The sequence below is a fragment of the Lepisma saccharinum genome, chromosome 29 (genome assembly GCF_977018435.1).
Source record: "Lepisma saccharinum chromosome 29, izLepSacc3.1, whole genome shotgun sequence".
NCBI classification, from domain to species: domain Eukaryota; kingdom Metazoa; phylum Arthropoda; class Insecta; order Zygentoma; family Lepismatidae; genus Lepisma; species Lepisma saccharinum.
The window spans coordinates 23,874,239-23,900,007 of NC_139257.1; the positions used below are offsets into that span (position 1 = coordinate 23,874,239).

The following is a 25,769-nucleotide window of genomic DNA, read 5'->3' on the forward strand; positions in this document are numbered from 1 at the left end:
TAAAACAACAATTCTAATCTCTGTTTATTCATTTCAAAATTTGTAGGATGTGAATATCACAAAAATAAGAAGAAAATAAGAAGACGCACATAAAATGTACGCTTGGTAGTGCGGGGGGAGACGCAAATCACAATCCTGCCATCTCACTTTCTCCATTGTTTATTATTTTCTTTACAGTTGCAACACTTCATCCGTGAAAAACAGAACTGTTTTTTTTTTCTTTCCACATTTCCAGTTGTAATCGTCACAAATAATACCCTCAATTCTGTTAAAATAGTGCAGATTCTTTAGGAAATAGTTTTCCCTTATGTTGCACTTTATTTGATAGAACTGTCCATCACGTTTCTGTCATCTTAATTTTGCCCTGTTTAACCTCTATTTGACTTAAAATTGCAACATTTGTTCCTTTCCTGGTCATTATCGTTTTGACGATACTTCCAAAGTGTATTGCTGTGAGCCTTCTATAAGTGATGTGGGATCATTTATCACTAACGTCAAATTACGTTACCTGTAGTTTCACATGATTCCACACTGTTGCCTCATATACTACATTAACACCAATTATTTGCATGAGAGTGCTTCCGTTTAGCAACAAAATCACTAGAATCTTCGTGCAGACTGTTACTTGAGAAAATCCATTTTGTTCGTTTGCATGCTACAGTTTAACTCAAAAAGCTTTCAATATGACTGTGTACACAATGAACAAAAGAAGTATCGATTTTGGCTCTGGCTTTTGACGTCAGTTTGAACTTAATGGAGAATTAGCGCTGCCTTTAATGGACGATTGTATCGACTAATGGATAATGGAGCGCGTGCTTGCTACCATACGGTCTTCAGAAGTTAGATGTTTGCCGGAGTGACGGATGTAGAGCGATGTGTTCTGCAAGTGGACGAAATGCAGCATAGAATTCCTTTGGAAGGATGGGTGAAAAATTCGACGATAGATGCCGCTAGTGTGTCAACAACACAAAACCAGAGAGGTTGTCGGACACGAATTCTTAAGAATGAGGTTCTTAGTTACTTTCAATTGACTTCTCTACATGGTTTAAAGTACATAGTAGAGGAGAACAGGCATTGGTTTGAAAGGTAAGTTAATACATTATTAACCAAGCGTTCCGCGAAACAATGACGGTTTTGTGGCTAAAACTACTCGTACATGACACGTTTGAAAGGTTGGATGGTCGAAGGAGCTAACTGAATTGCGTAGCTCTTTCTATCATTCAATCTAAATCAAAGGATTTTTTTGAGGGGGTGAGCAGGAGAGGATACATTTATGTTCCTCCCTCATTCTCACCAAACGGGTCGTTGGGTGCCTGGGATTGTCAGGGAATCACACTTGCTCGAAGGGGATTTAGTTATCATCAGGAACAGATTTCTATGTAAATACACATCTTCAAATGCTAATAAAATTGATGTTATTTTGTATTATTTTTGCGTAGTGTGGTATACAAGCTCAAAAAATGCTATTTTTATGCATGACACATATTTGACATGTTTTTAAGTTATTTTATGTATTGTTTTAATATTTTCAAACATCCACGAACATAAATTCCATATTAATTATATTACTACTACATTTTCTCTTTTTATGTTAAATACCAAAAGCTTTCATTTCATTTGCATTTTATTCGTTTTGGAATCTGTGATTATTGTAAATATAGTGTTGTGTGACTCCATTTAGTGATGGGGATCGCTGGAGACACAAGGATGTAGCTCGAAGAAAAGCGAGTGGTTAAGTTTAACTCGTTGGCCCGCCTGGCCGAGAAGAGGGAAGATGAAGATGACAGAGCTCTCTGCACACAACCAACCTGGCCCAATCGCCGCTGGCTACCCGCAGGCCCATGCCGGTGTCGCCGTCTCGTCTGGCCTCGGGCGTCCTCCGTGATTTAACTCGCTCGCGGCGCTTACCGCGCTCATCCCAACGGTTTCTGTGATCTACGATAACTCTTATTTTCATCCCAAAGGCGACGTTTTATTCCCTGTCATAATGTGTTGACCCTGCAGGTTTTAATTCCTCTACCACTGGGTTGATTACCTCTGTCAGGCGGCCGAACCCAGTAGCGACGGAGGAATGTTAATGCTAGGCCAGCGGTATGCTAGGTATTGCTTGCAAGATTGGGTCAGTGTACTGTGTGAAGAGGCGATGTTCTAACGTTTGCTCAGGCTCCCTCATCATTCCCCCCACTAAGTTAGCATCCATCTCTGGATGGTTGCATATGGCAGGAGCAGGAGGGACGATGACTTTTATTGCATAAAAATTGCATTTGCAACATTCAAAATCACCAGTAGGAGAATATTTAGAACTGCGAAGTAAAAGGAATACCAAACACCAATAATAAGTTCAACGACGAGAGTCCATGTGGGCAGAGTGTGAACACTGCAAATGTTTACGGCCACATATCATGTAGTAAAAATGTAGAAGAAGTACATACTTCTAGGTTGATATAAAAATGTAAACCTTCCAATAAATGTCTCAAAAATATACGCCCCAAAATTCACATTCACCTCAGGTATGTGAATGCCATTGCCTGTGCATTTTTAAATGCATGAATTTCATTATGTGACAACTCCTTGCTTCAGCAAATAAACTTGGCTCCTCATCCACAAATCAAAGTACAAACACTATTGCATCCTGGCACCTTATTTATGATTGAGCTTGTGGAACTCGCACTTTCTTGCGTAACACGCACTGGTTTGCTTGCTGATATTGCATTACTTGTTGCTGGTGCACACTGGGGATCTCTTCATTGGCTTGGGAGTATGTCATCACTGTTGATGGGGGAGGGGTGGGGTTATGTGGTCCTTGAAGTAGGAGGGTGTCCTTGGTGGTGGCTTCCGTTGTATTCGATAGTGCGTGGGGATTGTGTGTGGCGGAAGTTGTGTCTGTCTTGTGTCGGCGTCCTTAAGGTGGAGTTCGTCTGGTGGTCATCCTCTGGAGTTGGTGGCAGGGCCGTGCAGAGAGAGAGAGAAAGAGAGAAGGGCGAACGAGTTTAGAGAAGTTGGTGTGAGTTGATATACCTGATTAGAAGGGACCGTCGGATGCGGGGAATACTTTTGCTGTAGGGTGTACTAGACATTTCCTTCTTGTATTTTGAGTTTATTGTGGGTTTTTGAGGATGCATTGTTGTGTATGCGTGCAGGGGTTTAGGCACCCCTGACTCACCCTAAACTAAATTGATATCTAACTTGCGATTTCTTTTCTTGAGAGAAGGGGTAGGGAGGGGGAGATAAACCAAATGTGAAGGGTTTGTGGGGAGCATAAAGCGTATTACTTACGACGGAACTTAGTGGGCAAGAGTGATCATGTTTTATTAAGTGATAACTTTTCTTTTCCTTTATTTATTTATTCTATTATTATTATTATTATTATTACACGCACTGCATGTACTTTCCAATGTGAAGCAAAAATAAACTACAGGGTGGCTCAATAAGTCACTTAACACCCTCAGTACAAGGCCACTGCGGCATGGAATGTGAAAATGGCGATGACCAATCATTGCCTGGCCAAGGGGGAACCACATTGACGCCACCCACACGGTCGGCGGCCATCTTGATGTCCGCCATCTTGAATTCAACTTCAGAATTTTAAATGGGAAAGGGGTCGTGCGACATATCAAAATGGGCTAGAATTTCACGAGAAATGCAATGGTGAAGGTTTTTTCGACGTATCTTTAACCAGTAAAAAGTTATGACTGAATTCTTGTACCAATTTGCTCCTTTTCGAGGTGTTAGAAAAATGCCTTAAAATTTGTTTAGCGCATCGGTAATGCATCGAGATCAAAGTGACGTCTATGGAGAGACGTTCGCATGCCATTGCACATTATTTTAATCGGATACATCCATGAAGAGCTGCGCATTATGAATGGTTGTCGCGAACAATTTACAGTGTGACGCTTCCATTGAATTAAAAGTCCTTCACAGTGACAAGGCTAATGTTTATGTTCATAAGGAAGTTCATAGACAGAATATGCGACCCTTGTCATGTGATAACTAACTTTGGACAAAAACAGGTTCATAACGTTCCCATAAGTGTTCTGGTGTTCTTCCCTATTGACAAAACTCTGAAAAAAGTACCTTCTTCCACAAGCAAGGATGAAAAAAAACTGTTTATTTAACAAATCCAAGTAGCCCTAAGCATTTAAGGTTCCGTTGATGGAAAATTGACTAACCAATCGTGTTCCACACAGCACGCCACACCATTAACTTACCAAAACTAACTATTCAGCTTTGATCTGTCGAAAATGGGTTATCAGATAAAAAGCATCGAATATTCTGTTTATGAACTTCCTTATGAACATAAAAATTAGCCTTGTCACTGTGAAGGACTTTTAATTCAATGGAAGCGTCACACTGTAAATTGTTCGCGACAACCATTCATAATGCACAGCTCTTCATGCATGTATCCGATTAAAATCGTGTGCAATGGCATGCGAACGTCTCTCCCTAGACGTCACTTTGATCTCGATGCATTACCGATGCGCTAAACAAATTTTTAAGGCATTTTTCTAACACCTCGAAAAGGAGCAAATTGGTACAAGAATTCAGTCATAACTTTTTACTGGTTAAAGATACGTCGAAAAAACCTTCACCATTGCATTTCTCGTGAAATTCTAGCCCATTTTGATATGTCGCACGACCCCCTTCCCATTTAAAATTCAGAAGTTGAATTCAAGATGGCGGACATCAAGATGGCCGCCGACCGTGTGGGTGGTGTCAATGTGGTTACCCCTTGGCCAGGCAATGATTGGTCATCGCCATTTTTACATTCCATGCCGCATGGCCTTGTACTGAGGGTGTTAATTGACTTATTGAGCCATCCTGTATATTTTCTGAGCGAGCAATTCGGACCTTCTTGTGTTCACGTGTTTGTTTAATTTCTTTATTTTTTCTGCCAAAACTGTGTCATGAGCAGTGTTCTTTGGCAGTTGCAGCATTACAGCTGATTCAGTGCAGGATGATTCTTTATTTACAATACTCTTTTTCATCCTGCTTGCCAAAACTGTACCATCAGTAATTCTAGGCAGTTGCAAATTCAGCTGATTGTGGCAAGGTGCGCGACCTTTATTGTTGCACATATGGCCTCATTTATCCACACATGCAATTCTGAATGCATGTATTCTGTGGCTTCACGTTAAGTTTCCATTCAAGGAAACAATTCTCAGCGCTTTGTACTTATTATTTGCCACGTCCTTTCTTGGCCAAGCTTTGTTCAGAATTGATTACATTTTCTTTCCGCTCATATATCGGTTGTAGCAGCTACGGGACATTTGGCAACGTGGTTTCTTATTGTTTTTTCTCATGGATCAAAGTCCACGCGTGGCATATTCTTCCAGTTAAACGTGTCGGGTTTCCGAGTGTGTTTTTATGATCATTTAAAGTAGATGAGATTAGTTTTTGATTGGGGGCTTATTGTGATATTAACAATTATTATTGTTATTCTTGTTAATTATTATGACCTATTATTATTAATTATTATTATTACAATTATTATTCTTCACTCGCACGGGTTATTTAGTTTTCTTTTTAAATTAATGTTTCTTATTTTTTTTTGGTTTGCATTGCTTGTACGATTAGTGTAAGAGGGACTGGGAGTAAACAAGAAATATGTACAGTCGAGTTGGTAAAGATTTCAAGTGGTCGCGTTATTTTTGCATGTATTGTCGTAGGAGTAACGCCTTGAGTACTTTCGGATAGTGTTCGTTTGAGTGCAGAAAACAAGAAATGCACTAAAATTGCCTGTCCACGATGCTACCTACGTTTGTCACCTGATTTGTTATTGTCAAGAGCAACGAGGGAGGGGATATGCTAATTAAGAATTTAGGGATTGTTAGTAATGCTTTCGATTAACGTTGGGGTCATTGTTAATTAATAAAAGAGAAAGTTGTAAAGAAAATTGGTAACATGTACGGTCGTGCTCAAAAGCTACAATGAAGCCGGTATTCCTGCCATGCTGGGTTGGAGCCAAGGAGGGGTTAACATTTTGGTAACCTGTAGTGTCGTGTACAAAATTACATTGAGCCGAGCGTTTCCACCATGATGCCTTTGTTGAGGGAATAAAAGTTGGCAGAAAATGCTTGTATCGTCAACAGGGGTGCGGTGGGATGGTCTAAAATAAGGGTTAAAAATAATTGGTGGCGGTTGCCCGCAAATAGACCATGTAGTGTGACTCCATTTAGTGACTGGGATCGCTGGAGACACAAGGATGTAGCTCGAAGAAAAGCGAGTGGTTAAGTTTAACTCGTTGTCCCGCCTGTCCGAGAAGATGGAAGATGAAGAAGACAGAGCTCGGGCGTCCTCCGTGATTCAACTCGCTCACGGATCTTACCGTGCTCATCCCAACGGTTTCTGTGATCTACGATAACTCTTATTTTCATCCCAAAGGCGACGTTTTATTCCCTGTCATAATGTGTTGACTGCAGGTTTTCATTCCTCCACCACCTGGTTGATTAACTCTATCAGGCGGCCGAACCCAGTAGCGACGGAGGAATGTTAGTGCTAGGCCAGCGGTATGCTAGGTATTGCTTGCACGATTGAGTCAGTGTACTGTGCGAAGAGGCGATGTTCTAACGTTTGGTCAGATTCCCTCATCAATTGATAATTTATTTGCTATTCTAATTTTTTTTCAACAATAGAGAATGCAAGCTTTCGCTGTGAAATAAGCATAGGGGTCATTCCACATCAAATCAACGCAACAAACTAAGATTTTGACCCCATCAACTCAGATTTCGATACCCGGTGGAGGCACATAGTGTTTCGGATCCCACTTTAAACTGTAGGTCCAGTCCCGATTAGCCCCACTGTGCATAAAGTGGACTTAAAATACCAAATTAATCCAATCAATTTCTTTGTCACGGAGATTTCCTTTCTTGATCAGCAGTATTCACACGTGCATAAGCAGCATGTTTTCCGATAACTGGATGAAGAAAATTCTTTGCGGGTTATGCTCATAACTCGCGCACTTTCGACGTGACATTCAGTGGCGTTTTGTGCGCTCGCATGTTGACATTGGGTTGCCCAATGCTCGAAATGACTGAAAATGTCAGTGTGTATAATCTGTCCGGGTATATCTGTGCAAGTAGTGACTCCAGAGGGCCCGATCAATGAACACGTGAGAGGAAACGGGATTGCGTGGATGGGAAAAGCGACAGGTGTTATTTGCCGCTTGCAGCAGTGTTTACTCCGCCCACTCGTTTTCTCCACTTCTCTACCGTTATGAGCGGCCTTTCTCCAAATGTTCCCAGGATAGAGTATAGTAGAAAAGGAAGATAAAGAATTGAGTACATTCGCTTGTTGTAAAGTTAGATCGCAACTGTGTGTGCGCACGTCCTTTAATAATAGTTTTCTGAAAGGAAGAAATTTATATTGACTGATGCTACGTTCAATATCGCTTGAGGTAATGAGAGCATATTTAAACTTTGGGCCATTCCATGCCATTTCAACGTGGTCAGGGCACCCACCAACTCCGATATCGATGAAATTTGGTATACAGCTTTCCGTTATGGTTGAAAGAAGCCCCTTAAATGTTTTTTACTCTCTCTCAAACAGTTTTCATTTTACAGCACTTTGAAATGTCATTAGTCTTTTTATAGGCATTTGTAAAACCTTTTGAGTGTTGATGTATTTTTTTCTGAAATCCTTATTATTTCATTGAACTTTGTGTAAAATTTCAAGGAGATCTGATGATTGGTTAAGGAGAAAAGTAATAAAATGTAAGCAAGGGTATCTTGTGTCGAGGGTCTCCAGGGTGACAGACAACACTGATTTAATGGCATTTCAATGTGCTGTAAAATGAAATGAATGTGCTATCCTGGGAACCTTTCGAGAAAGGCCGCGCATAACGGTAGAGAAGTGGAGAAAACAAGTGGGCGGAGTAAACACTGCTGCAAACGGCAAATATCACCTGTCGCTTTTCCCCTCCACGCAATCCCGTTCCCTCTCACGTGTTCATTGATCTGGCTCTCTCGAGTCACTTCTTGCACAGATTTTCTCAGACAGATTATACACACTGACATTTTTAGTCATTTCGAGCATTGGGAAACCCAATATCAACATGCGAGCGCACAAAACGCCACTGAATGTCACGTCGAAATTGCGCGAGTTATGAGCATAACCCGCAAAGAATTTTCTTCATCCAGTTATCGGAAAACATGATGCTTATGCACGTCTGAATACTGCTGATCAAGAAAGGAAATCTCAGTGACAAAGAAATTGATTGGGTTGGTGTTTTAAGTCCACTTTATGCACAGTAAGGGTAATCGGGACTGGACCTACAGTTTAAAGTGGGATCCGAAACACTATGTGCCTCCACCAGGTATCGAACCCGGGATCCCTTGATTACAAGGCAACGACGCCACCACTGCGCCATCGGAGAGCATCCGTGACAAAGAAAGACTTATATGGGTTATATTTGCCACTAATAGGTGGCGTGCATATGTTATATGTGGAAAATCAATTATCACTCAATAATGGGTTTCAACACAGCAACTACGTATTGCAATAGATGGAAGATAAGATGCATTAAGGTATATCGTTTCTCAACATCACAATACATTATTGGCTAAATTGGTTAAAAAGAACGTAACTTACCGTCGCTCGCAAATTGACTCTGAATATATGTTTACTTTTTGAATCGAATTGGTAATCGCAGTGACGAGACGAGACTTGGAATGTGGGTTTGATCTCGTCCTTATCAGTCTCGTCTCGTCTCTGAAAATATACTGCACAAACGTTCACAACGTGTAAAAGTCACTCAGACAAACAACTTCTTAATGTGTTTTTACTGCTTCATGCCTCGTTTCGGCGCTTCGAACCCTCGGAATCAGGGACGTCTCCACCGGGTGGACGTAGGTGGGCTCTAGCCCACTTGGAAATAACCTCAGCCCACCGAACTTGAATAAATATATGATATATATTATTTAGATAACGCAAAGTAACAAGCTAGTAAATAATTATAGTTTAAAGCACAAAAAGCGGCCTTAACAATTGACTAACGTAACTCAATTTCACTTCAAAAGCGAAGAACGTTTCTAGATTCTCCATTAAGTTGGGTTCCTTTCATTAATGTGCGGAAAATGATTACGTGCTCGAAAACGGTCAAATCAACCTTTTAACACATGTATAGACAATGAGTAAACATACAAAAATAGGAAAAAATGTATGGAATAAATTTGTTCAAAATGTTTATTCCAGAATTCTCTTTAGTATTCCGGTAACTGTGACTACATGAGTTTTGGTAAATATATATTTTTTAATGTTATCAGTAGACCTCGTGTTTTAAGTTTTTAACCAATTTTTTCCTTTGCAGGTAAAAAATAAATAACAAGTTATGTCAGCGTTTCATTAAAAACACAACAACTGACGAAGTTTTAAAGAGCCTAAAAATAACTTTTTTTTGCTTGTTAGAACCTATTTTGGGTTAATTAATAACAGTTAGGCAACTAGGATATTCTACGATTTCAGAAACTTCATACCGTAATTTTCCATATGTCACACTAAAGCTGTGGTCTCGTCTTCATTTTTCAGACCTTGTCCTCGTCTCGATAAGTCTCGAATTGTCTACGATCTCGTTCTTGTTCTCGTCTTCATTTTTACAAAGCTATCTCGTTCTCGTCTTCATTTTTACAAGGCGATCTCGTTCTCGTCTTCATTTTTACAAGGCTATCTCGTTCTGGTCTTCATTTTTACAAGGCTATCTCGTTCTCGCCTTCATTTTTACAAGACGATCTCGTCCTTGTCTTCATTTTTAGAAGGCTATCTCGTATTTGCCTTCATTTTTACAAGGCTATCTCGTTCTGGTCTTCATTTTTACAAGGCTATCTCGTTCACGTCTTCATTTTTACAAGGCGATCTCGTTCTCGTCTTCATTTTTACAAGGCTATCTCGTTCTCGTCTTCATTTTTACAAGGCTATCTCGTTCTCGCCTTCATTTTTACAAGACGATCTCGTCCTTGTCTTCATTTTTACAAGGCTATCTCGTCCTTGCCTTCATTTTTACAAGGCTATCTCGTTCTGGTCTTCATTTTTACAAAGCTATCTCGTTCTAGTCTTCATTTTTACAATGCTATCTCGTCCTTGCTTCATTTATACAAGGCTATCTCGTTCTGGTCTTCATTTTTACAAAGCTATCTCGTTCTGGTCTTCATTTTTACAAGGCTATCTCATTCTGGTCTTCATTTTCACAAGGCTATCTCGTTCTCGCCTTCATTTTTACAAGACGATCTCGTCCTTGTCTTCATTTTTACAAGCCTATCTCGTCCTTGCCTTCATTTTTACAAGGCTATCTCGTTCTGGTCTTCATTTTTACAAAGCTATCTCGTTCTGGTCTTCATTTTTACAAGGCTATCTGGTTCTGGTCTTCCTTTTTACAAGCCTATCTCGTTCTCCTCTTCATTTTTACAAGGCTATCTCGTTCTCGTCTTCATTTTTACAAGGCTATCTCATTCTCGTCTTCATTTTTACAAGGCTATCTCGTTCACGTCTTCATTTTTACAAGACTATCACGTTCTAGTCTTCACTTGTACAAGGCGATCTCGTTCTCGTCTTCATTTTTACAAGGCGATCTCGCTCTCGTCTTCATTTTTACAAGGCTATCTCGTCCTTGTCTTCATTTTTACAATGCTATCTCGTTCTGGTCTTCATTTTTACAAGGGTTATCTCGTTCTCGTCTTCATTTTTACAAGGCTATCTCGTTCTGGTCTTCATTTGTTACAAGGCGATCTCGTTCTCGCCTTCGTTTTTACAAGACGATCTCGTTCTCGTCTTCATTTTTACAAGGCTATCTCGTTCTGGTCTTCATTTTTACAAAGCTATCTCGATCTCGTCTTCATTTTTACAAGGCTATCTCGTTCACGTCTTCATTTTTACAAGGCTATCACGTTCTGGTCTTCATTTTTACAAGGCGATCTCGTTCTCGTCTTCATTTTTACAAGACGATCTCATTCTGGTCTCCATTTTTACAAGGCTATCTCGTTCTGGTCTTCATTTTTACAAGACGATTTCGTTCTGGTCTTCATTTTTACAAGGCGATCTCGTTCTCGTCTTCATTTTTACAAGACGATCTCGTTCTGGTCTTCATTTTTACAAGGCTATCTCGTTCTCGTCTTCATTTTTACAAGGTGATCTCGTTCTCGTCTTCATTTTTACAAGGCTATCTCGTCCGTGTCTTCATTTTTACAAGGCTATCTCGTTCTCGTCTTCATGTTTACAAGGCTATCTCGTTCTGGTCTTCATTTTTACAAGGCTATCTCGTTCTGGTCTTCATTTTTACAAGGCTATCTCGTTCTCGTCTTCATTTTTACAAGGCTATCTCGTTCACGTCTTCATTTTTACAAGGCTATCACGTTCTGGTCTTCATTTTTACAAGGCGATCTCGTTCTGGTCTTCACTTTTACAAGGCCATCTCGTTCTGGTCTTCATTTTTACAAAGCTATCTCGTTCTGGTCTTCATTTTTACAATGCTATCTCGTTCTTGTCTTCATTTTTACAAGGCGATCTCGTTCTCGTCTTCATTTTTACAAGGCTATCTCGTTCTGGTCTTCATTTTTACAAGGCGATCTTGTTCTCGTCTTCATTTTTACAAGGCTATCTCGTTCTGGTCTTCATTTTTACAAGGCTATCTCGTTCACGTCATCATTTTTACAAGGCGATCTCGTTCTCGTCTTCATTTTTACAAGGCTATCTCGTTCTCGTCTTCATTTTTACAAGGCTATCTCGTTCTCGCCTTCATTTTTACAAGACGATCTCGTCCTTGTCTTCATTTTTACAAGGCTATCTCGTCCTTGCCTTCATTTTTACAAGGCTATCTCGTTCTGGTCTTCATTTTTACAAGGCTATCTCGTTCTAGGCTTCATTTTTACAATGCTATCTCGTCCTTGCTTCATTTATACAAGGCTATCTCGTTCTGGTCTTCATTTTTACAAAGCTATCTCGTTCTGGTCTTCATTTTTACAAGGCTATCTCATTCTGGTCTTCATTTTTACAAGGCTATCTCGTTCTCGCCTTCATTTTTACAAGACGATCTCGTCCTTGTCTTCATTTTTACAAGCCTATCTCGTCCTTGCCTTCATTTTTACAAGGCTATCTCGTTCTGGTCTTCATTTTTACAAAGCTATCTCGTTCTGGTCTTCATTTTTACAAGGCTATCTGGTTCTGGTCTTCCTTTTTACAAGCCTATCTCGTTCTCCTCTTCATTTTTACAAGGCTATCTCGTTCTCGTCTTCATTTTTACAAGGCTATCTCATTCTCGTCTTCATTTTTACAAGGCTATCTCGTTCACGTCTTCATTTTTACAATACTATCACGTTCTGGTCTTCACTTGTACAAGGCGATCTCGTTCTCGTCTTCATTTTTACAAGGCGATCTCGCTCTCGTCTTCATTTTTACAAGGCTATCTCGTCCTTGTCTTCATTTTTACAATGCTATCTCGTTCTGGTCTTCATTTTTACAAGGGTTATCTCGTTCTCGTCTTCATTTTTACAAGGCTATCTCGTTCTGGTCTTCATTTGTTACAAGGCGATCTCGTTCTCGCCTTCGTTTTTACAAGACGATCTCGTTCTCGTCTTCATTTTTACAAGGCTATCTCGTTCTGGTCTTCATTTTTACAAAGCTATCTCGATCTCGTCTTCATTTTTACAAGGCTATCTCGTTCACGTCTTCATTTTTACAAGGCTATCACGTTCTGGTCTTCATTTTTACAAGGCGATCTCGTTCTCGTCTTCATTTTTACAAGACGATCTCATTCTGGTCTTCATTTTTACAAGGCTATCTCGTTCTGGTCTTCATTTTTACAAGACGATTTCGTTCTGGTCTTCATTTTTACAAGGCGATCTCGTTCTCGTCTTCATTTTTACAAGACGATCTCGTTCTGGTCTTCATTTTTACAAGGCTATCTCGTTCTCGTCTTCATTTTTACAAGGTGATCTCGTTCTCGTCTTCATTTTTACAAGGCTATCTCGTCCGTGTCTTCATTTTTACAAGGCTATCTCGTTCTCGTCTTCATGTTTACAAGGCTATCTCGTTCTGGTCTTCATTTTTACAAGGCTATCTCGTTCTGGTCTTCATTTTTACAAGGCTATCTCGTTCTCGTCTTCATTTTTACAAGGCTATCTCGTTCACGTCTTCATTTTTACAAGGCTATCACGTTCTGGTCTTCATTTTTACAAGGCGATCTCGTTCTGGTCTTCACTTTTACAAGGCCATCTCGTTCTGGTCTTCATTTTTACAAAGCTATCTCGTTCTGGTCTTCATTTTTACAATGCTATCTCGTTCTTGTCTTTATTTTTACAAGGCGATCTCGTTCTCGTCTTCATTTTTACAAGGCTATCTCGTTCTGGTCTTCATTTTTACAAGGCGATCTTGTTCTCGTCTTCATTTTTACAAGGCGATCTCATTCTCGTCTTCATTTTTACAAGGCTATCTCGTTCACGTCTTCATTTCTACAAGACTATCACGTTCTGGTCTTCACTTGTACAAGGCGATCTCGTTCTCGTCTTCATTTTTACAAGGCGATCTCGCTCTCGTCTTCATTTTTACAAGGCTATCTCGTCCTTGTCTTCATTTTTACAATGCTATCTCGTTCTGGTCTTCATTTTTACAAGGGTTATCTCGTTCTCGTCTTCATTTTTACAAGGCTATCTCGTTCTGGTCTTCATTTTTACAAAGCTATCTCGATCTCTTCTTCATTTTTACAAGGCTATCTCGTTCACGTCTTCATTTTTACAAGGCTATCACGTTCTGGTCTTCATTTTTACAAGGCGATCTCGTTCATGTCTTCATTTTTACAAGACGATCTCCTTCTGGTCTTCATTTTTACAAGGCTATCTCGTTCTGGTCTTCATTTTTACAAGACGATTTCGTTCTGGTCTTCATTTTTACAAGGCGATCTCGTTCTCGTCTTCATTTTTACAAGACGATCTCGTTCTGGTCTTCATTTTTACAAGGCTATCTCGTTCTCGTCTTCATTTTTACAAGGTGATCTCGTTCTCGTCTTCATTTTTACAAGGCTATCTCGTCCGTGTCTTCATTTTTACAAGGCTATCTCGTTCTCGTCTTCATGTTTACAAGGCTATCTCGTTCTGGTCTTCATTTTTACAAGGCTATCTCGTTCTGGTCTTCATTTTTACAAGGCTATCTCGTTCTCGTCTTCATTTTTACAAGGCTATCTCGTTCACGTCTTCATTTTTACAAGGCTATCACGTTCTGGTCTTCATTTTTACAAGGCGATCTCGTTCTGGTCTTCACTTTTACAAGGCCATCTCGTTCTGGTCTTCATTTTTACAAAGCTATCTCGTTCTGGTCTTCATTTTTACAATGCTATCTCGTTCTTGTCTTCATTTTTACAAGGCGATCTCGTTCTCGTCTTCATTTTTACAAGGCTATCTCGTTCTGGTCTTCATTTTTACAAGGCGATCTTGTTCTCGTCTTCATTTTTACAAGGCGATCTCGTTCTCGTCTTCATTTTTACAAGACGCCCTCGTTCTCGCCTTAATTTTTACAAAGTGATATCGTTCTCGTCTTCATTTGTACAAGGCTATCTCGTTCTGGTCTTCATTTTTACAAGGTGATCTCGTTCTGGTCTTCATTTTTACAAGACGATCTCGTTCTGGTTTTCATTTTTACAATGCTATCTCGTTCTGGTCTTCATTTTTACAAGGCTATCTCCTTCTCGTCTTCATTTTTACAATGCTATCTCGTTCTGGTCATCATTTTTACAAGGCGATCTCGTTCTAGTCTTCATTTGTACAAGGCTATCTCGTTCTGGTCTTCATTTTTACAAGGCTATCTCGTTCTAGTCTTCATTTGTACAAGGCTATCTCGTTCTGGTCTTCATTTTTACAAGGCTATCTCGTTCTGGTCTTCATTTTTACAAAGCGATCTCGTTCTGGTCTTCATTTTTACAAGGCTATCTCGTTCTAGTCTTCATTTGTACAAGGCTATCTCCTTCTCGTCTTCATTTTTACAATGCTATCTCGTTCTGGTCATCATTTTTACAAGGCGATCTCGTTCTAGTCTTCATTTGTACAAGGCTATCTCGTTCTGGTCTTCATTTTTACAAGGCTATCTCGTTCTAGTCTTCATTTGTACAAGGCTATCTCGTTCTGGTCTTCATTTTTACAAGGCTATCTCGTTCTGGTCTTCATTTTTACAAAGCGATCTCGTTCTGGTCTTCATTTTTACAATGCTATCTCGTTCTGGTCTTCATTTTTACAAGGCTATCTCGTTCTAGTCTTCATTTGTAGAAGGCTATCTCGTTCTGGTCTTCATTTTTACAAGGCTATCTCGTTCTGGTCTTCATTTTTACAAAGCGATCTCGTTCTGGTCTTCATTTTTACAATGCTATCTCGTTCTGGTCTTCATTTTTACAAGGCTATCTCCTTCTCGTCTTCTTTTTTACAAGGCTATCTCGTTCTGGTCTTCAATTTTACAAAGCTATCTCGATCTCTTCTTCATTTTTACAAGGCTATCTCGTTCACGTCTTCATTTTTACAAGGCTATCACGTTCTGGTCTTCATTTTTACAAGGCGATCTCGTTCTCGTCTTCATTTTTACAAGACGATCTCATTCTGGTCTCGGTCCCGTATAGATATTTCGATACCATATCTATGAATTAACGCTCAACAGAGGACTCTGTTTTCTTTTTGGCCGATATTCGATGTATATGCACTTCCGATTTAGGAGTGTGACGTCAATGAGATTATGTCGAATTACACGCATATAACACACATGAAGTTAGAGATTTATGGGGAAAAGGTATCGAGTTGAGTCCAAGTTTTGGAATATGGACTTCCTAATATTTCTGAATCTTCTTCCCTTTTAAGAAAATAATAGTTCTATTTCCAATTAATTTATACTTCGTGCGAAAATGGAATTGGATTGAAGTTTGGATTGGTACCCGGTATTACACAAATAACGTACACAATGGGCGCTTTTAGAAGGATCAAAATCCATAAGTCATGTTGTTAAGTGTTAGAAGAAGAAAACATTTGAAGGGATTGATAAATTTGATTTATTTTACTTCGCTTTTTTGCCACTTTTGGCATGGTGATAAGATAAAACGAATGAAGGGGCAATCACATACACACACACACGCCAGAACACAACACATGCCCCACAGAGGATTATACTGACTGAGACCAGACGCCACAGCCTTGTTAGTTTGCAAAAATGCAGTTTGATTGGGTGTCTTCACGAAGCCTCATACTTTACATCCAGAAGTGAGGCGTGTTGATGTTGCTATTTGAAAATGTCTCATTAAGGCTATTAGCACAGATAAACGTATTATTGGCAGATGTTGAACTAAGGGATGAAAAACCTCTGCTCTGACCTGTTGGGAAATACTCTTGTATTCGACAAGAAATGGCACTGCTAAATTTCAAGCCTTAACCTTGACGTCACCAGAGCCAACGTCAGCTCCATCTCTTGTCGATTATTATAAGTACAAGTTACAGCAAGAGTACGAGTGGCGCCTCTCAGCGGATTATTTGGAACTTCTTGCGGAGAGTAATTCCCAGCAGACCAGCGCAGAAATTTTCCGCCCTAAGTTCAACATCTGCCTATAAACGTTTATCTGTGCTGCTAGGGTGGGCAGTGACGTCTACTTGAAAATGATGAAAAAAAAGTCCAACAGCGGAGATGGGACATTATAGCATCACCTAACGGAAATAACATTTTGATCTTGCATTAAAAATGTAATTAGTAGAGTGTAGATATGTATGTATGTGTGAAAACGCTCTTTCATTACAGGCTATTCTGGATCTTCTTCTGCGTGAGCGCCATTCTATGGGCTATAGCCTTGTCTTGGAAGGTCATCCATGTGTACAGTGATGCAGGAACTCTGACCACCATTGACACCACAAACTACCCCGTGTGGAATGTGCCTTTCCCAGCTGTGACGTTTTGCAACATCAACAAGGTTAATTTGTCCGCTGCCTCAGCCATGGCTCAAAATATGTAAGTAATTTTTAACTTGAACTCGCTGTAAAATATCAGCTTTCAGATTACGATGTGAGACTCACTTTCTCGATAACCAAGTATCAGGATTCGATCCTTGGCCTGGGCATGGTTTTTTCTTTGCGGATGATCCTTTATCATTCATCTTCATCGTTACGATTAGTCTAAAGAAGCAGAAAAGCTACGTAAAATACAAATCAACTTCCAGGTGTCAAACTTAAGTCAACTTAGGCTTAAATTAATATTAGCAGTTTGCAACTCTGCTAGAAGTAGTTCCTAGAATGATGCTAGATGGCAGCAGTGGGCTCTGAAATTAGGCATGGGTATGCTAACATAAGGAGGAGACATTACTTTCCATTATCATATTTTGAAATATCTGATTATAGTTTTCCCTAAGAGAGTATGGACCCAATGACAGAACTGGATTTAAGAAGGGGTTTTAGAGGCTTCAGCCTCAGAAAAACGTGATCGTGTATGTATAACGACATAATAAATTTCGTGGATTCCTTGTCAAAATGACCTTGAATGCAATATTAAATTACATTTAACGCTGTAACTTTAATTTATCTTGTGATTCAACAATTTAAAATTGTCATTAAACATATTTCAGTTAGGAGATAGAAGACACATTATATATTATTAGTTTATTTTAACTTTTTGATTTACTTTTGTTCTTTATTGTGTCTCACTCCTGACACCAAAAAACAATGAATTTCTACTTTGTTACATTTCCCCTTCAAACTCCATTAGAATATTCAAAGGTAATTTACCTGCTCTCAGTCTTAAACGATTAATTTCCATAATTTGACAATTCACAGTAATTAAAATAAATCTCTCGTTAAGTAAAGAAGCAGAGTTTCATTTGTCCCACTAGTGACACAAAAATTGTTCACTTATTATTAGAGCCCGGAAGTTTGGCAAAATGCCTCTTTTTATCTACTGCATATATTGATAAAATTTTTCCGGATATACGTTTCTTATGTTGTTTCGAATGTTTTGGAAGCCTTTTCATTTTGCCTATTTTGCCTATTTGGGACCCCACTGCCTATTTTTAATTATAATGCCTTTTTTTGCCTTTTTCAATGAAATTTGACATTTTTTTTTAAAAAAAATGTGTATATAAATTATTTTTCTCCCAAAAAACGTTGTTGGCATTTATCTTTCTTCCGTTTATTATGTGAATCATTTTCGCCTTATTTAAGTAATATTGAACTCACGCATGTTTCAACATTGCTGAAGGAGAAAAGTGTGAGAAAAAAATATTTCATGCTGAGTCAGGATATTGCCTTTCGGTTAACATTTCTTGTGCATGATTGACTGCTGAAGTGGACAGGTTGATTTCGAACACAAAGAAAATATTTCTGAAATTTCCCTCTCCAACCCGAAAATTTCAGGATGTTGCGATTGAGCTTAGTTTACCTCAGCAACCAGTCTTGACGAGATAGGGAACCTGGATATCAGCAGCTATATATTATGCTAACAACCTTCAAAAAATCAGTGAGGTGATCGATGCTCTTCCAGAAAATGAAGCGGCTTCAATTCGTGAAGTGAAAAAAACTCCTGTGCTATTCAAGTTTACTTTTGCACATTATGGTGCATTGCCAGAGACAATTACAATTATAGCATCCATGAAAATCTTCGATGAATCTATGCAGCAGATGATGGAAGTGCCAGGAGAAAAGGGGTGAGCTGTTGCGGAAAAGTGCAAACGGGTAGTGAGTGCAAATAAGGACTTGAAACAATTGAAAACAATTTATGATATTCTAAAAGATGAAAATGCTGTTACCAAAATGAGTCCAGCTACATTAGCTTGTTCTATGTATGCTCCAATAACTTCTGTCGAAGTAGAAAGATCATTTTCTATTATGAAAAACATTCTCTCTGACAGACGACTATCAATGAATGTTTAGAACATAAAAAGCACCTTGTAGTTGTGTGTAATCAAGACAGAGAAAATTGAAATGCACTTCCCAATTTAGATTTTAACATTTTGCCAAAAATTATAGATAAAAGTAAGCGACTTCTAAATGTGCCTTTTTTCGGTTTATTTTGCCTTTTTTTTTTCATTTTTAGTGCCTATTTACCACATTATAAATGCCTTTTTGCCTGCCTATTTTAACGAAAATAAATGCCTGAACTTTCGGGCTCTAGTAATAACTAAATATCTTGGAAAGTATTCTAAAGGAAGTTATGTTTAATCAACAGTTTTAAGTTTCATAATTAATTGCACACAAATTAAGAAAAATGTTGCTTAATTATCAGTACAATAGTTAATGTAGTCTGCGTGTCCCACCTGTGAATGGAATGCCCCAACATTTCTATGTCAACATTGTCATTCCAGTTTTCTGTCATGTTATTCTTCCTCTTCTTTCTCGTCCCCTGTCTGTCTTCCTTCTATATTTCTGTTAATTTTCTTCTACCTTCCATCCTTTCCCTGCCAATCTCTCCTCTCTCGTTCCTGTTTTTTCTATTTTTCTCATTCTCCATTTTCCTATCTCTCTCTCTCACTCTCTCTCTCTCTCTCTCTCTCTATCTTGTCCTGTTTCGTAATTTATCTTTCTCCTCCCTAAGTTTTCCTTTTCTATTTCTATCTGTTTCTCTTTGTTCCGTTCCTATATCTCTCCCCTTCTCTCTCATTTCCCGTTTTCTTCCTATCTCTCCTTTCCTGTCTGTACCTCTTTGTATGTCTCAATCTCTGTCTCGCTTTATTCTCTCTCTCTCTCTGTTTCGTTCCTCTATTACTATTTCTTTCTCGCTCTCTCATTTTCTTTCAATATCTATCCTTCCCTCTCCATTTATTGTTTGTCTCATCTTCTCTCTCTGTGAATCTTTTCTATCACATTTGGAGGCAAGTTTTACATAAGCAGGGAAGCCCATAGAAGAGTTACCGCTATACAAGGGAGAGCCTTGTAGTGGGATTGTGATAAAGCATTATGTTGGGGGTTGGCCGTGTGTATACTCGTCGATATACCGGGTGTTTCATAAATAATTGAGCTATTACAACAAATCTCCAATGTGTGCACCACGAGTGACACGTCACACATCGACACGATAGTCTAGTTCTTGTCACACTCGCTCAACATCGGCCTGTCGAAAGTGTCGCGATGACAGTTTCCCTTAGGGCTGCGATTTCCCGCTGCATCGGTGAGACCCTGCACCCTGTCTTTGATGAAACCCCACAAAGAGAGGTGACACGGTGTTAGGTCCGGTGATCCTGCGGACCGAAACATTGCACAAAAAAGCGGGTGATTTGAGTGTAGCCTAGCTGCAGGGATGTGAAGTCTCAGCTTAACAAAACATACACGCACAAAATGTTTGCGTTCCTCAATCGTTCTGAACTGGTTTCATGAACTAAATTCAATAACGTACTTGCAATATTCTTTGTAATCCCTGAATTATGTATTAAACATCTGGTACTTATTTAAAGTGGATTCCGCATATTGCTATCCCGTGCTTTCCATATATTCAAATTTTTGTTTGACCAAAGGGTTTCACAATCCCCGGACATATCATTGACATAATAATAATGTACAGTAGGATCAATGAGTATTACCGCGCAGATTGTCCATCACCATGTTCGTGCACTATATTTGACCCAATATGAGCTTCAAAAATTAAGCGAAAACTCAAAACAAACTCCGGCAGTTTGTTTCTTTATACAGCATATTTGCAAAAGATACAATCAATCTACATCTTTATCAATATACGCTGTATAAAACACATCTTATTACTAACATCGTTCACCCTGTCCGTTTGTCCATTTATTAAAAAAGGAAACCAAAACTTAAAATAACATTTTAACGGCATTATTAAATGATCATAAATTCAGGAATGTGCAAATTTTTAATACAGATTTGGAGTGAATTCTTGACAATGTGTGGTTAGATCAGTACTGTCTCAGGCAACCATGGTATTTAGTGAAACATGTTCAATTCAATAACTGCCTAATACTGTCATTGCAGGAAATATCCACCAGATTCTAACGAATCTGATGCCTTCTACTTGCTGAGGGAACTCCGCCAATTTGTACATCCAACAATGTCCCTAGACAAGAAGGCAGCCGTACGATTGGACAAATTGCTGAAACTCAATGGATTCAGCGTCGACGATATTATGCTCAGGGTAGGTCCCTTTCAATTGTTAACAGTAAATGTTTAAATTTTAGGATACAATCAATGGGCGACTTTCCGTAAAGACAATTGAATGTCGACTTCTCTTCTACGTACACAGTTAGAAGGTAGTGTAAGCTTGTCTGTTAAATCGCAGAAATGGGATACAAATCTTTTTAAATTTAAATTTCAATATTCGGGGGCATACGCCCGCTTAGGACGAAACCTTTTTCCTTAGCAGTTTTCTTAACGTTTATGCAATTATCAAAATGCTACCATGAAAATATTATGGCATTATAGACACCATGGCATACTGGGGGATAGAGCTGTCCCAATTTTCGTAACATTTTTCATAGCGTAACCAATCAGAAACGAGCTCTAAGTCACGAGTGTAGTAAATGCGGTAAACAACGCATCACATCACATTTTTAAAAGCCCCTAAATATTTAACCGAGAGGAATAACGTTTCCTGTAACAATTTGTTAGCAATCAGGCGCTACTTAAAAAATATGGTACTAATTTACTATCCTTTGGACACATTTCTTCATTTTTACAGGAGAAACTACTTACCGCAATAAGTTCCTGTAGCATTATCTAACATCGGGAAGGTGTTTTGCTTGATGTGGGAATGTTTCATAGCGGAAATTCATGTTCTTCGTTGAAAATTCATGCTCCGACCGAGAATAGCCTTTGGCGCGTACACCTTAGTACATCATCACGCGTCGTGATTGTGTTTTGTTCATGTTCATTGGGTATCCAGTGTTTCGAACTGTCTGTGTTTGCAACGAAAGTTAGAAACATGACTTGTCGTGGATGCGTGGTGAAATTCGTACCGGGTGTGGAAGATCCAGAGGATTTTTTAATTTAATTGAACACGGGATCGTGAAGAAAGGAAAGGAATGTCGAAAATGTGGCAGTGAATGTAAGCAACTCGTTAGAAGGAATGGGCTGTGGGTATATGCCTAATATGACGTGTCGTGGATGCGTGGTGAAATTCAGGTAAGTTTTCCGTATTCTGGAAACGGATTTCTTCAAATTTAAAAGTTTGGGGCTCATTTGGGGGCAGGTGACTCCGGCCAATTTCTAACACTCCTTTAACAGGGCCTCTATAGTGAAAGCCGGGTAGCCGGAGCGGAGCGGAGGCGGGGCCGCGGTAGCGGTTGGGAGCGGTAGGTCAATTACACCAGGGGCGGAGCCCGGAGTCGCTGGGAAATTCGGACTCAAAAATTTCAAACAAGAGTAATTTTTTACTTTCAATTTCCCACCGACTCCGGGACGGATAGCCCCAAAAACCATTCACGTATAGCGCCACGAAACATTACAATTTCCTTCGTAAAAAAATGCGAAAAAGGTTTTTAAAAAAATTACATCAGAAGAGCTTTGTTCACGGGTATTTCTTGAGTTCCGAAGATTGAAACACTGCATAACGAATGAAAATCGACAAGAGACAAGCACGACGCGCGATTATGTAGGAAGGTGTACGCGCCATATTGTGTCCGAGGCAAGCGTAAAGGCTACGTGAAAGAAGTGCTCGTAATGTGAAACATTGCAATTACTGTGATCAAAAAAACGTCAATACATCTTAAGGAATGTTCCGCGAAGCAGATAGGTAAGTACGAATGTCAAAAATTGATGAAACGAAGAAATTATAGGTGTTTGAACTATAGTAAATTTTTACCAAATATTTTATTACGCATACAGAACACGTAGCATATTTTAGTTGTTTCAATTGTAAACAACTTAAGATAATTTTAGGGGAAGGTCAAGGTTCGCAAAAATAATATTTTATATGTGTAAATATGTATACAGGGTGTATCAAAAGTAATAGCTCAAACTGACACAGTTAAAAGTACACGATAATAGAAGCAAAAAGGCTCAGTAAACATGTGTCCGCCGTTTTCGAGATAATTGCGAATGTGTGGTTACAAGCCGCCACTTACTTCATTGTTTGTAAACGTCGTCCTAGTTGGTAGCTAATAATGTGTTCGAATGTGTGGTTAGAAGCCGTCACTGATTGCATTTTGTAAACACCGAGTGCTTTACTCCTTGCGCGTTCCGAAGTTTCCTCATTGTTTACAAAACAGAACATTTCCGAGAGGTGGCGTTGTAATCAAATAGAATTGTGACCAATTCCGAAATGAACTGGGGGTGTTCGAAAGAATTCGAAACTCAATACGGAATCGCGTACAGTATTGCTTCCGGACGACACTTTGAATACCTCCTTTAAGAGGTATGAGTGTACAGTAATTGCAACATGTAACATAGTAACGTTTGTTAAAGTTAGTAGAATGTTCAATAAAAGTAATGAGCTCTCCAATTACTTAGGAGATTACCTATATCTAGGGAGACAAATTTATGGTAAATAAAAACTGAGGACAGCGGTAAATAAAATGTTAGATCAGCGGTATATACCAGCGGTGGAAAAACCAACAACATACAAAAGAGCTATAAATTGATAAACTACTTCATTTTTATATACTGTACACATACACAAGTACTTAGCTGTCAAACCAAAAAGAAAACATCAACACAAAATCACTTCATTTCTAAATTGCATATCTCAAGTGATTTATTCATTGTATGTATTTAAAGGATATCCTTGCTGTCCAACAAATAAAATAATCACTACTGCACATACACAAACACATGTTGAAAATCACATGATGATAAACAAAATTCATTCATGACTGAACACAAATGACACCATTGTTTCCCTTGATGTGCGGGAACAGACTAATCTTATCGCTGCTACAGCTAGCAAGTTCAATGAAACTGGAAATTGAGTAGACATTCGGGGGAAGAAAGGAATGCAGCTTGACAGGGAGCGAAGTTATCGAACTGAGATTATGTGAATGGGAAATCCCAATTTGCAGCGTCTTCCTGATGTGATCGAAGATAAAACGTTCTACAGCTGCAAGTGGTAGGAAACTTTACGCAAACGTTTTGTTACAAATCGACAGTTTGCGCGCACAACCTCGATTGCCGGTTTTTGCGTGTTTTCTACTTAATTTGATGATATTTCACGGTTATTTCGCGAAAAAGCGCTCATTTCGTGGAAAAACACAGATTTCGCATTACTTCGCGAATAAAACTCGTTCATATTTCATTATTGGGGGTGTAGTTACGTGCACAATGTTCAAAATTGCATCTTTTTTCACATTTCGCGATTTCGCGCATATCGAAAATTCAATGTCCCTACCTATATCCTATCTGTCGAACAGGCTCACTCGTTGATTTCGACACTTTTTGCATTCGTGCTTACCTATTGTGCATTGCGAAACATTCTTTTAGGTGTAATTTTGCTTCTTTCACGAAAATAACTTCAATTTATGAGATAACCAGTTATTATTGTTCTTCCTTTTTCCGTTTCAGTAATACACAATATGGCCGCGCAGCTTGACTTGGGTAGTGGATATACAGTGTTTCCAACCTTACTAACCGAAAAATGCCCCACACACTATTCATGCATAGCCCCAAAAATCATTCCCCCATAGCCCCAAATACCATTCACGGTAAGGTTAGGTTAGGTTCAGTTAGGTTAGGCAAACATAGTTAAAATTTGGGGTTATAACCAGAAAATACCCCACACACCTTTCACGAATAGTCTCAAACATGATTCCCGCATAGCCCCGCAAACCATTCACGGTAAGGTTAGGTTTGGTCTGGTTCGGTTAGGCATACATAGTTATAGAAAAAGGGACGTCATTTTCTTGTAAAACAACGGCGTGGTTGGAAACAATGACAGGATATTACGTCATTAAACGTGTGCAACATCGGTTCATTTACAGAAAGCAAATGGAAGCAATGGCAATTGGGCGTCGGAGAGATATTTCTCTTCAAAAATACATCCATTCCCGGTCAAACAGATTCAACGATGAAAGAAAATACCTCCGCGAACCTTCAAAATTCTACAGAAACTCATTTCGGTAAGTAGTTTATTATGTAAAAAATGAAGAAATCCGTTCGGCGGATAGGATACTGTTACCATAGTTTGGACTGGCCCTACAGTTTAAAGAGGAACCCGAATAGCTTGTTTGAGGTAAAGAAACGTAAATGAACATATCTTTAAAGTTCCTGACGGAATATACACATACCAGTCCTTCACTCGTCAACATGGATTCATAATATAGTTAAGTAGGACAGTCAATACTTGTATGGCAATCAGATTTAAACATCAGACGATTAGATCCCTGATGTCGTTATTAGAGCTGCTTGGAAATCTGAATGCGGCGTCGAAGGCAGTTAGAGTCACCTTACCGCTGGAACGTAGACGATGAGTCTCTTGAGTATGCGACAAGGGCATGACTCATCGCACCAAACTCAAACACCTTTTTCGATCTTGTCTTGTGACGAAAGCGTGGAATGCTTTCCTGGTTAGGCTAGACTTGTTAGGTTTAAATACCAGTGACGTATTCTAAACATTTAACCTAGTTTACATCAACAATAATTATTATTGGATATACTTATTAACAGGGAACGGATTTATATGTAGTAAAAATCTGATAAATATTGTTGTGATCCCGTCTTACCTGGGATCTGAGGTCACAGGGATGCTTCAATAATACATTTTAGGTAGAGCTTAATTGTACCTGTTAGCTGAACCTGCTCCGATTAAGAGGGAAGAGATATGGAAGGTTGAATTTAAAGGTTATTTACGCTTGTTCATACCTGGCGGGTGAGTGATGTTCTTGTCCAGATGCTTCTTGCAGATCG

The 25,769-nt window shown here is 39.1% G+C and overlaps 1 protein-coding gene across 1 annotated transcript in view; it reads left to right on the forward strand.

Moving 5' to 3' along the window:
- The first annotated feature begins 844 nt into the window (after positions 1 to 844).
- LOC145981435 (sodium channel protein Nach-like) overlaps positions 845 to 25,769 on the forward strand; it is a 55,541-nt gene continuing 30,616 nt past the window's right edge. The window contains exons 1-3 of the mRNA XM_083114668.1: positions 845 to 1,086; positions 16,741 to 16,947; positions 20,910 to 21,069. Coding sequence (XP_082970794.1) covers positions 845 to 1,086; positions 16,741 to 16,947; positions 20,910 to 21,069 — 609 coding nt within the window. The remainder of the gene's footprint in view (positions 1,087 to 16,740; positions 16,948 to 20,909; positions 21,070 to 25,769) is intronic.